Source organism: Macaca thibetana, chromosome 7 (genome assembly GCF_024542745.1).
Source record: "Macaca thibetana thibetana isolate TM-01 chromosome 7, ASM2454274v1, whole genome shotgun sequence".
NCBI classification, from domain to species: Eukaryota; Metazoa; Chordata; class Mammalia; order Primates; family Cercopithecidae; genus Macaca; species Macaca thibetana.
In genome coordinates, this window is record NC_065584.1 from 26,439,502 (window position 1) to 26,451,610 (window position 12,109).

A 12,109-nucleotide genomic window follows, 5' to 3' on the forward strand; every position below is an offset into this window, starting at 1 on the left:
GATGTCGCTGGGGGGCAAAATCACCTCTGGCTGAGAACCACTATTCTAAATATACTCTAGCTGTATACATAAAAAGTACTTGATACACTCTGATTATATATAAATATTTGGACCATATGTTGAATGATAATCTACTATTTCATTTCATTTACTCTTAGGGAAAGCTCTGTTTCTCCAGCACTGTTTCTTGGGAACCCAGAAGTGTAATACATTTTATCCAGGAGCTAGATGTTTTGTGAAAGTAGGAGAATCCTTCAGAATTTCTAGCCCACCATGTTGCCAGGTTTAGCCACCTAACCTCTGGGCTTGTGATGTGAGGGGCTGCAATGCAGGTCTCTGATATGGCCTGGAGACATTTTCTCCATGGTCTTGGGGATTAACAGTAGGGAAGCAGTAAGGGGATTAACTTGGGGAGCAGTAAGTCCACTTATCTATAAAATCTCATGATTTTATATTCCAAGTAGACTTGGAATGTGCTTTGACAAAGTCATTTAGCTAATAAATGATAGAGCCACGAACCTAGCCCTTTTGCATCCATGTGACATATACAGTACTTAGCAGTAGGAAGGAAGGTAAGAGAGTTTTGACTAGATCTTGGGTTGTTGGTGGGTGGCACCTGAGATGGTTTTGAGGGTTGGCGACCTGCTCTGATAGCAGCAGTCCAGTTTAGAGACTAGGAGTTTGAACTAGTACTGGGATTAAAGGGAGGCAAGTGAGGGTCCTGGGGTGCAGAATACAAAGAGACATTCACTCTCTAGCCCTGACTGGGACATTGGAGTCAGACCACCTGGTTTATATCCCTATTCTGTCTGCCACTAGTTAGAGCGATCTTGGATAAGCTACCTAACTTCTTTCTCATCAGATTCTTTTTCTGTAAAAAGTCATAATAATATCTATCTTACAGAATTTTTGTGAAAAAACTAGTCTGTACATGTGTTTATAAAGTACACAGAATTTAGTAAGTTTTAGTTACCAGTCTGGTTAACACGATATACAAATGTACACGTGAATCATTTTGGGTACAGAAGATGAATTTTCTCCATCTAATTTCAGATACCTTGCAAAGATTAGTATTCCTGATTGTTTTCAATACTGTATTAGAGGCTGCGTGCGGTGGCTCTTGCCTGTAATTCCAGCACTTTGGGAGGCCGAGGTGGGCGAATCACTTGGGGTCAGGAGTTTGAGACTAGCCTGGCCAACATGGTGAAACCCCGTCTCTACTAAAAATACAAAAATTAGCCGGGCGTGGTGGCACGTGCTTGTAATCCCAGCCACTGGGGAGGCTGAGGCCGGAGAATTGCTTGAACCCAGGAGGCAGAGGTTGCAGTGAGCCGAGATCGCGCCATTGCACTCTAGCCTGGACAACAAAGTGACACTCCACATCAGAAAAAAAAAAAAAAGAAGAAAGAAATATGTTAGTGTGATTACTATTGCCAAAATAGTGTTTCATTGTTTATTTTATTTTCATTATGTTGGTTGGGCTGGTTTTCAACTCCTGGCCTCGTGATCTTTCACCTCAGCCTCCCAAAGTGCTGGGTTTACAGGCATGAGCCTCCACGCCCAGCCTCATTGTTCATTTTAAATAGTTGATATCTAATATTTTGATAAATAAAGATTGTGTGAAAATGGAATTGTAGAGAAACTATAGACATTAAATTAATTTGAACTTTATGGTAATTGGCATTATAAGCTTAATACAAAGTACTTGTTTGATCCTCTTTTTGCATGTCTTACATTACCTAGAACCAGTATTATAGTACTTTGTACATAATGATTTTCAGTAGATTACCCGCCTCTCCCAAAGCTGTTGGAAATCTCTGGGGCCATGTTCAACATTTCATGAGGATTTTTGGCATTTACTAGACAGCAGCCAGGAATGTTGCAATTCCTGCATATTTCTTGTGGGACCATTCTGTATGATAAAGAATTGTCCTGCCCAAAATGTCAGTAGCATCCTTATATAGGAACAGTATTCTGGAAGACAAATAGTTTTGTTTTCCCTCTTTGAAGTTAGATCCTGAATAAGACAGTTGCTGCCTAGATGATATTCATACTTTGATAGAAGTCGTAGACTTTGTGTGGTAAGTACAAAATAGAAATATCTCTTATGCGTGGAGGCAGTGAGTGATGCCTTTTCTTTGAGGCTGTTGAGACTTTGGCATTTGTTTTGTATAGGGAATTGTGGGAGAAAACTGCTGATCATAAGGAATAGTTCATTAAGGTTACATATGATATATTCAGGGACCTCCAAGTAATTTGGTACTGTGAGAAAATAGAGTTCAAGTTGTAGTAGCAATTGGTATATGGTAACATGCTATACTAAGGAGCTTGGTCTTTAGAGTGAGGATTATCTGGGGTACTAGTTAAAATGCAGATTTTTGGATTTTCCAGAGAGTCTGGCTTGATAGGGGTAGTAAAATGAGACCTAGGAATCTTTTGCAAATAAGTATTCCAGGTTGTTAGATGGTGTATTAGTTAGTTTTCACACTGCTAATAAGGACATATACACACTGCTGTGATAAAGACATACCAGAAACTGGGAACAAAAAAAGGTTTAATTGAACTTACAGTTCCACATGGCTGGGGAGGCCTCAGAATCATAATGGGAAGTGAAAGGCTCTTTTTACTTGGCAGCGACAAGAGAAAATGAGGAAGAAGCAAAAGCGGAAACCCCTGATAAACCCGTCAGATCTCGTGAGACTTACTCACTATCACAAGAATAGTATGGGAAAGACCGGGCCCTTTGATTCAGTTACCTCCCCGCTGGATCCCTCCCACAATATGTGGGAATTCTGGGAGATAAAATTCAAGTTGAGATTTTGGTGGGGACATAGCCAAACCATATTCTGTCCCTGGCCCTCCAAATCTAATGTCCTCATATTTCAGAACCAATCATAACCTTCCCAGCAGTCCCTCAAAGTCTTAACTCATTTCAGCATTAACACAAATGTCCACAGTTTGGAGTCTCATCTGAGACAAGACAAGTCCCTTCTGCCTATGAGCCTGTAAAATCAAAAGCAAGCTAGTTACTTCCTAGATACAAGGGGGTACAGTTATTGGGTAAATAAAGCTGTTCCAAACGGGAGAAAGAAATTGGCCAAAACAAAGGGGTTACAGGGCCCACGCAAGTCCGGAAATCCAGCAGGGCAGTCTTACGTTAAAACTCCAAAATGATCTCCCTTGACTCCAGGTCTCACATCCAGGTCATGCTGATGCAAGAGGTGGGTTCCCATGGTCTTGGGCAGCTCCACCCTTGTGGCTTTGCAGGGTGGTCTTGCTTCCAGTTGCTTTCACGGGCTGACATTGAGTGCGACTTTTCCAGGAGCACGGTGCAAGCTGTTGGTGGGTCTGCCATTCTGGGATCTAGAGGACTGTGGCCCTCTTCTCACAGCTCCACTAAGCAGTGCCCTAGTAGGGACTCTGTGTAGGGCCTCCGACCCCGCATTTCTCTTCTGCACTGCCCTAGCAGAGGTTCTCCGTGAGGGCTCTGCCTCTGCAGCAGCAGACTTTTGCTTGGCCATCCAGGCATTTCCATACATCTTCTGAAATCTAGGTGGAAGTTCCCAAACCTCAATTCTTGACTTCTGTGCACCCGCAGGCTCAACACCACATGGATGCTGCCAAGGTTTGGGGCTTCCACACTCTGAAGCCACAGCCTGAGCTTTATGTTGGCCCCTTTCAGCTGGAGTGGCTGGGATACAGGGCACCAACTCCCTAGGCTACACACAGCATGGGGACCCTGGGCCTGGCCAGCGAAACCACTTTTTTCTTCTGGGTCTCTGGGCTCATCATGGGAGGGGCTGCAGTGAAGGTCTCTGATGTGGCCTAGAGACATTTTCCCCATGGTCTTGGAGATTAACATTAGGCTCCTTGCTACTTATGCAAATTTCTCCAGCCAGCTTGAATTTCTCCTCAAAAAGTGGCTTTTTCTTTTCCACTGCATTGTCAGGCTGCAAATTTTCTGAACTTCTATGCTGTGTTTCCGTTTTAAAACAGAATGCTTTTAACAGCACCGAAGTCACCTTTTGAATGCTTTTCTGCTTGGAAATTTCTTCTGTCACATAACCTAAATCATCTCTCAAGTTCAAAGTTCCGCAAATCTCTAGGGCAGGGACAAAATGCTGCCACTCTCTTTGCTAAAACAGAACAAGGGTCACCTTTGCTCCAGTTGCTAACAAATTCCTCATCTCCATCTGAGATCACCTCAGCCTGGACCGTGTTCATATCACTATCAGCATTTCCGTCAAAGCCATTCAGCAAGTCTCTAGGAAGTTCCAGACTTCCCCACATTTTCCTGTCTTCTGAGCTGCCCAAACTATTCCAGCGTCTGCCTGTTACACAGTTCTAAAGTCGCTTCCATATTTTCAGGTATCTTTTCAGCAATGCCCCACTCTACTAGTACCAGTTTACTATATTAGTTTGTTTTCATGCTGCTAATAAAGACATACCCAAAACTGGGAACAGAGAAAGGTTTAATTGGACTTACAGTTCCACATGGCTGGGGAGGCCTCAGAATCATGGCAGTAGGTAAAAGGCTCTTCTTATATGTTGGCAGCAAAAGAAAATGAGGAACAAGGAAGAGCAAAAACACCTGATAAACCCATCAGGTCTCCTGAGAATAGCATGGGAAAGACCAGCCCCCATGGTTCAGTTACCCGTCCCTCCCAAATCACATGGGAATTCTGGGAGATACAATTCAAGTTAATATTTTGGTGGGAACACAGGCAAACCATATCAGGTAGGTAGGTAGGTAGGTAGGTAGGTGGGTAAATAAATTACTTTGCTCTGTGGTTCCAGTTTTTAAACAGAGGATATATTTATAAATTAAAAAAATTCACCTTGATAACAGTGTAGAACAGTGTTTCTCAAACTTCTTGACTAGGACTCTCCTTAAGAATTAATAGTATTTAACATTTTGAATAAATATATGCACAAGTATATGAGTGACAAATCTGCAAAAGTTTTTTCTCAGTGCAGTACAGTCTGATTTTTCCTTTCAATTCTATTTTGTTTACAGAAAACATCCTTAGGGGAGAGAGGGAGGGAGAAGGAGAAAGGAAAGGGAGAGAGGGACGGAGAAGGGGAGGGAAGGGGAGAGAAAGAGGAAAGGGAGAGAAGGAGAGAGGGCTACAAAGAAAATTCTAAATTGACTTTGAGTCACTAGTGGGTTGCAGTCCTCAGTTTGAAAAACATCGGTTTAGATTTTAAAACAGTTCTCACTTTAGCATCCATCAGAATAACCTGAATGAACAGTTTGTTAAATTAGATTTCTGGTTTACCCCCAGAGCTGCTGATTCAGTATTTTTAACAAGTATCCAGGTGATGCTGATGTTGGGTCTAGAACCGCATTTTGAGGATCACTGATTTATAGAGGATAGATTGGAAGGGCAAGCGTACACTGGAATGTCTGCTCTGTAAGGTCAAGCATTTTTCTCAGGTTTGTTCACAGTATCTTCTCAATGCCTGTAACAGTGTTCGGCATATAGGACATAATTATTTGTGGACTGTATGACTTGATGCAAGAAACTCAAGTGCTCAGTCACTACATTACTACTGTTTGCAGTACTGCTGGGCAGAAGGGACCAGGGCCGCGTCATAGAGATACATTGGAACAGTGAATCAGAATAGACGGTAATGGTGGACTGTTGGGGTGGATTGTGACTCCTAGGTCATTTACACGGGAGTCTAGGTGAGTCATGGTGCCCAGTACTTAGCCACACATAATGTATATTCATTAATACTTGCCATTATCATAGGAGCTTCGTTGAAGTGATGGGTCCAGATTGCTGTGGGTAAACCAATTGTAGGTGATAAAAGTGAAGCATAAAATTTAGAAAATTACAATTTAAAACACTTTTTAAACAAAACATTAATAAGACTTTTTTTCACCTTGATTTTTGGCTCACAAGAAACAGGCTTTGTTTTGTTTTGGAAGAGAGGAGAAGATGTAGAAGGTTTGGGTGATAACAGACTGTTTGGAAGCCTTACTATATATAATACATTAGTCATAATGTGTTTTATTTAGCATATGAGTATCTATTTTGATGGTGCGCTATGCTAGATGCCCACTTTACAGAGATGAATCAGACACAACATGGGCTCTCAAAAAGTAGTGCTTGTTACTACGGGAAGAAGCTAGCTGTCTTTCGCCTGGGATTAGCAGAGACTTAAATTTATTCACTGGAAGTGAGTTTAGAAGTAATCTAATCCGATTGGTTCCCCTTTTGGGTAAAGATGATGCCTAAGACAAGCCTGTAATCCCAGCACTTTGGGAGGCCGAGTCGGGCGGATCACGAAGTCAGGAGATCGAGACCATCCTGGCTAACACGGTGAAACCCCGTCTCTACTAAAAAAATACAAAAACCAGCCGGGCGAGGTGGCGGGCGCCTTTAGTCCCAGCTACTCGGGAGGCTGAGGCAGGAGAATGGTGTAAACCTGGGAGGCGGAGCTTGCAGTGAGCTGAGATCTGGCCACTGCACTCCAGCCCAGGCGATAGAGCGAGACTCTGTCTCAAAAAGAAAAAAAAAAAAAGCCTAAGAAAGATAAATGATTAGGTTACGTAAGTGGCCAAACCAGGACTAACTGGGTTCCTGACTTCTGGTATAAGGATTTATTAAACAGTTAATGTCACCACCATTGCCACCAATAATAATATATTTTGATCACCAATTTTATGTAACACTGATAATTGTTTTACATAGATATGCCATTTAATCCTCTCAACAACCAGTGAGATAGATCTTGTTACCATCTCTCTAAGAATAGACTTCAAGTAAATCTAAATACTGTGCCTGCCAGTAGGATTCCCTAGGAAATTGAGCTTAATATTTGCTTTTTCAGTAAGCCATTAGAGATTTAGTGGAATTGTTACTAGCATCAAGACAACAAATCTAGAATGTCTGGAATGATTGGAAGGGTCAGGAGATTATAAAAAATCTCTACGGAGTATGACCAGGCATGTTGGCTCATGCCTGTAATCTCAGCTCTTTGGGAGGCCAAGCCGGGCAGATTGCTTGAGCCCAGGAGTTTGAGACCAGCTCGGGCAGCATAGTGAGATCTTGTCTCTAATTCTTAAATTAAAAAACAATAATAATAATAAGATAAAAAACTCTCTGTGAGTATGGCAAAGGGACGTTCTTGAAGGATATGATAGAAGCTTAAGGTCAATTAGGCAATATCCCAAGAGCAAATCCTAGAAGAGAAGACAAAGTATGTATAGAGCCTTGTGTGCAGAATGACTGAATGAAGTTTTATCTGCATTTTCAGGGAATAGTTTGTGACTTTTTGGCCAGTTTCTTGTAAGGTTAAGGCTCCAGAATGAACACTAAACCTGGTAGAGAGGAAATGTGTTAGGTAGAAGAATGAAATCGTTGCACATGTTTTCTTTTCTTTCTTTTTGTCCATTCTGATTTTTCCCATCATAGAACCTAAGGTGAAATGAGAAAATAGAAATGGCTGAGCAGAAAAGGATTGCCAATTGGCATAATGGAAGAAGGAAGGACATTTCAAGAAGTGTTGCGATAACTACTAAGACCTTCAGGCATCGCCGGTTCTTTTTCTTTCTGTAGGATTGGACAGATGGAAAGTTAGGCTTTTCTTCTTCGGGGGATTATCTCTGTTTCTCACTGTGCTAAATGAATTTATATTGTGTATGTTATTTGAGAATTTATGTTTTTCATGTTGAAGCAGAAAATTTTATATTTTGTATTTTTATAAGGAAAAAGTTCCATATAAAAATAATTTAGTAATGATTTTGATATTATAAAGGATAATCTTTGATTACTAAAGAAGTAGCTTATATGAAACTCATTGCTAAATAATAGTTGCTGATTAAGGAATTACTATAGAAAGTTTATTGAAGATAGAAAAAGAAACAAAATCTCCAGTACTCTGATGTGGCAAAAATGAGGTTTGATACTTTAAAATTTTGTTTTTGTTATTGTTTACACTTGGGTTAGAATTATAGATTTGTTGTATTTCTGTGTCTGTATCAGTTTTTAAAATGGAATAACTTTATAAAGAGATTAATAAAACTGTTGTGTTCGTCTGTCCAGAGTTATTTTTCACTTAGAAATCTTTAATGTTCTTTGCCTTAGTTATGGGAAAACAAACTAATGCAGTCCAGGGCAGTAGATGGATTTCATTCAGAAGAGCAGCAGCTTCTACTGCAAGTTCAACAGCAGCATCAACCCCAGCAGCAGCAGCATCACCACCATCACCACCATCAGCAAGCTCAGCCTCAGCAGACAGTACCTCAGCAAGCGCAGACCCAGCAGGTCCTTATTCCTGCATCACAGCAAGGTGAGACTGGATTTGTTTTCCTACTTATGACTTGGAATTAAGTTTGTCATCATGAAAGAAGAGAAATATTCTACATTTCTTGGATCTTGTCTTTTAAGGGGCGCATGGAGAACCTAAAAATAAACAAACAAAAACCCCTATGTTGATTTTGGGCTTTTTTTCCCCTTTCTCTTGGCTGAGGGGTGTGGGTGTATGTAAATGTATATAAATTTGTATAAAATGTAGGTTGTATCTGTAGAGTAATGGTAGACAAGTAATTTACTAATTGAAAGCCTAAGTTGTATTACTATTTAGTTTTGAAAAGGCTATGTAGTGATGGATTTCCTGAAATAAGTTAAACCTAAAAGGTTTATTTACTAAGGACTTTATTATTTTATATGGTAAAATAGTTATTTGCTTTCTCTATGAAACATGTTCTTTCAGAGACATGTTTCAGATTAGTTTTTAAAATATATCTTAAATTCTAGAGTTTTTTGTATACTTTGGCAATCTGAAAATTCAGTTCCATAGTAATTTATGTAAGCCTAAACGGACTGAATTAGATTTATTATAAGTTAAGCGTGGATATATAACATATCTTAATTTATATTTCTTGGATTAAAGCTAAGAAAAAGCAAATATTCGTAGACTGTGTCCATAGTGCTTTGTACTCTGCAAGTCATTTTATAGATACTGTTTCATTGGCACCTTACAAGGGCTTTGTAAAATAGCCCTTGGCTCAGTTTCACAGCTGAGGAAAATCTGAGCCCAGAAAACGCTAAGAAACTTGATCTGTATTTTCTCTCATGACACACGTCTATTCAGTTATAAAACTTTCTGAGCATTCTAATTCAGTGCATCTGCTTTTATGGGAGAGGACACTAGAAGTAGATGTAAAGTTCATTTTAATGTAATCATTTAGTTACTTATTTGCCTCATTTGACAGTATATATATGTGTCTCAAAATTGGTAATGATACACAGTAGAAGAGTCTATTTGGGTTATTTTACTGTTGACGTCTAGTGGTAGTTTTCATACCTAATTTTAGTGTATACTTTGTATCAAATAATTTTATCCCTTTATTATTTTTTGATGACTGTTCTTCCTGTTGCCTTCAGACCTGGCATTAGGATTTTAGGTCATCATAAATTAAAATTTGATTTTCTTCACTCAGAGAATATTAGGATAATGGAGTTATCCGTCTGTTCTCTGAAATTTGCGGAATCAAACATTTAATTCCTTTTATGCTTAAGTAACATTGCCATTATTTCTGATTTGTATTTTTTCCAACTTGGGCCCGTTCACCACTCTTCAGGCAACCTGGTGGTCCTCTGCTTTCAGGAGGCCACCATATTGATGCCGAACTTAGTTGGACACCCAATCAGCATAGCGCACTATAGCCCAAAACTCCTGGGCTCAAGCGATCCTCCCACCTCAGCCTTCTGAGTTGCTGGGACTACAGGCATGCATCCCTGCATCCGGCTGATTTGTATTTTTTAAACAGCCGATGAAAGTAGCATGAGTCTGTCAACTTTCATGTTGGAAGAAAAGGACTATGTAGGTTTCAAAAACTAGTCACAATTTTTTGAGCTTACTTTTATTGGATTAGTAACTCATTGCAACAGTGGTATCATTGTATCAGTAAAACAGTTAACCTTGAGTTAAGACAAAATTATGTTTGAAAATATCCAGTTTACTTAGGAATGCATAGAACTGTGTATGTGTGTATGTTTAGGTGTTAAGTAACTCACTACTTCATGTTCCTAAATGCCCTTGCATCCTTAGGAATTGTCACTTAAAATTTTTTTTTTTTTTTTGAGATGGAGCTTGTCACCCATGCTGGAGTGCAGTGGCATGATCTCGGCTCACTGCAACCTCCAGTTCCCGAGTTCAAGTGATTCTCATGCCTCAGCCTGACACCCAGCTAATTTTTTTGTATTTTTAGTAGAGACGGAGTTTCACCATGATATTGGCCAGTCTGGTCTCGAACTCCTGACCTCAAGTGATCCGCCCGCTTTGGCCTCCCAAAGCTTAAATATTTGTGTTTTCTAGTATAGGGTGGGTATATCACAGCTGTTATTTGCCGTATAAATTTATACTGTCCTGAGAGCAAATGATTGAAAGCATTTGAGTGCAGAAAACATGGAAAACATGAAAAAAGTTTTCATCATTGTATGTAAAATGTTCTTGTGATCAGAAAATAGCCTCATGGTTCCTTGTTTACATGTGTACTTGTTTTTTTGTAGCCACAGCACCACAAGTTATTGTTCCAGATTCTAAGTTGATACAGCATATGAATGCATCAAACATGGTAAGACTCAGAATGTAGCAGTTTGATTGGCTGTACTTAATTCTAACTCAAATTGTGATTATGCCTATATATGTTATATATTAACAACTTGAAGTTTATTGAAGACTCAGGCAGAACAGCTATTTTAGTTTCCTGAATATTGGATCTGAAGTTTAGCTTGGTACCTAGACATTAAGGTTCATAAAATTATGGAATTGTTTAAGAATACTAAAAGAATGGTGCTTTGTGAGAGTTACTCCATTCCCTACTATGTCCGAAAAAGTTTATAATGCCAAACTTATAATGCCAAGTATGGTTCTGTTTCAGGAGACCTGGTAATTGCAAGAAGTTGGGAAGGCTAAGAATTGTTAACTTTTAAAAAATGAAGATGAACTGTTTGGATAGTTCAGTATAACTATTTTTAAAATCAAGCATTTAAAAATATTGCTTTGACTTAACCATAGTATAGTCTAATAAGTCATTATAGTGTGTAAATTACCATAGAATACATTTTAACCAGTTGAGTAACATTAGAAGTTTTATATTTCTGAGGACTATCCACTAAACTTTACAAGTCCTCACTCATTTTCAAATTACATTTCAGACATATAATATTTCTCAACAAATGTAGTATAGTTTAACTGTGAACTTGAAAGAACCTCTTCAGATCCTTAGAAAATCTTTACCTATATGCTTGAAGTTGTTTTTTTTTTTTTTTTTTTTTTTTTTTGGATGAAACATTAAAATACAGTCAGAGTAGTTCAATACTTCCTTATAAATGGTTTTTCTTTATTCTGTTTAAAAAATACAGACTGTTAATTTCATTGAGTGTTGACCCAGTTCTTACATACAGTTCTTACATTTCATTCTTCAGCCAAAATTTTATTTAAAGGAGAAAGAATCAATATTTGTAAAAAGATCTTTTAGCCTACGTAAGTAGTTAGTACTAGGAATGAGATTTTTTTTTTTTTTTTTCTGTTCAAGTTTTTTTTTTTTGAGATGGAGTCTCGCTCTGTCACCCAGGCTGGAGTGCAGTGGCGCGATCTTGGCTAACTGCAACCTCCGCCTCCTAGGTTCAAGTGATCCTCCTACCTCAGCCTCCTGAGTAGCTGAGAGTACAGGTGTATGCCACCAACCTGGCTAATTTTTTTGTACTTTCAGTAGAGATAGGGTTTCACCATTTTGGCCAGACTGGTCTCCAACTCCTGACCTCAAGTCATCCGCCCACCTCGGCCTCCCAAAGTGTTAGGATTACAGGTGTGAGCCATCACACCCAGCCTCAAAAAGTTTTTTTTAAAAAAGCATTATATGAAAAGATCAGTTCTACTTTGCAAGTGATAGTGAATCACAAAGCTCATTTGTGGTAAAAGCCAGATGAGGAGGGCTTACCACTAGGCAAATGACTTCCTCCTACACATTACCAGCCTCACAAATTCATACTGTGGCAGAATTGAAAGTTTCTACATGATAGTAGAAATTGCAGTTTTTAAATTCACAAATATCAAGGATCTCTGTTTGTACTTGTAGTTATAGTTACTA

The 12,109-nt window shown here is 39.1% G+C and overlaps 1 protein-coding gene and 1 non-coding gene across 4 annotated transcripts in view; both read left to right on the top strand.

Moving 5' to 3' along the window:
* GTF2A1 (general transcription factor IIA subunit 1) overlaps positions 1 to 12,109 on the top strand; it is a 48,410-nt gene that overhangs the window by 11,534 nt on the left and 24,767 nt on the right. For 2 of the 3 annotated variants that reach the window (XM_050798643.1, XM_050798642.1), the window contains exons 3-4: positions 8,097 to 8,301; positions 10,527 to 10,591. In XM_050798643.1, the coding sequence (XP_050654600.1) occupies positions 8,097 to 8,301; positions 10,527 to 10,591 (270 nt within the window). Of the gene's footprint in view, positions 1 to 1,187; positions 2,082 to 8,096; positions 8,302 to 10,526; positions 10,592 to 12,109 lie in introns of those variants that run through there. The other variant, XM_050798644.1, reaches the window with a different exon arrangement.
* On the top strand, positions 9,371 to 9,514 carry LOC126960437 (small nucleolar RNA SNORA79). Its single transcript, XR_007727984.1, has one exon. It is a non-coding gene; the product is annotated as a small nucleolar RNA SNORA79 (small nucleolar RNA).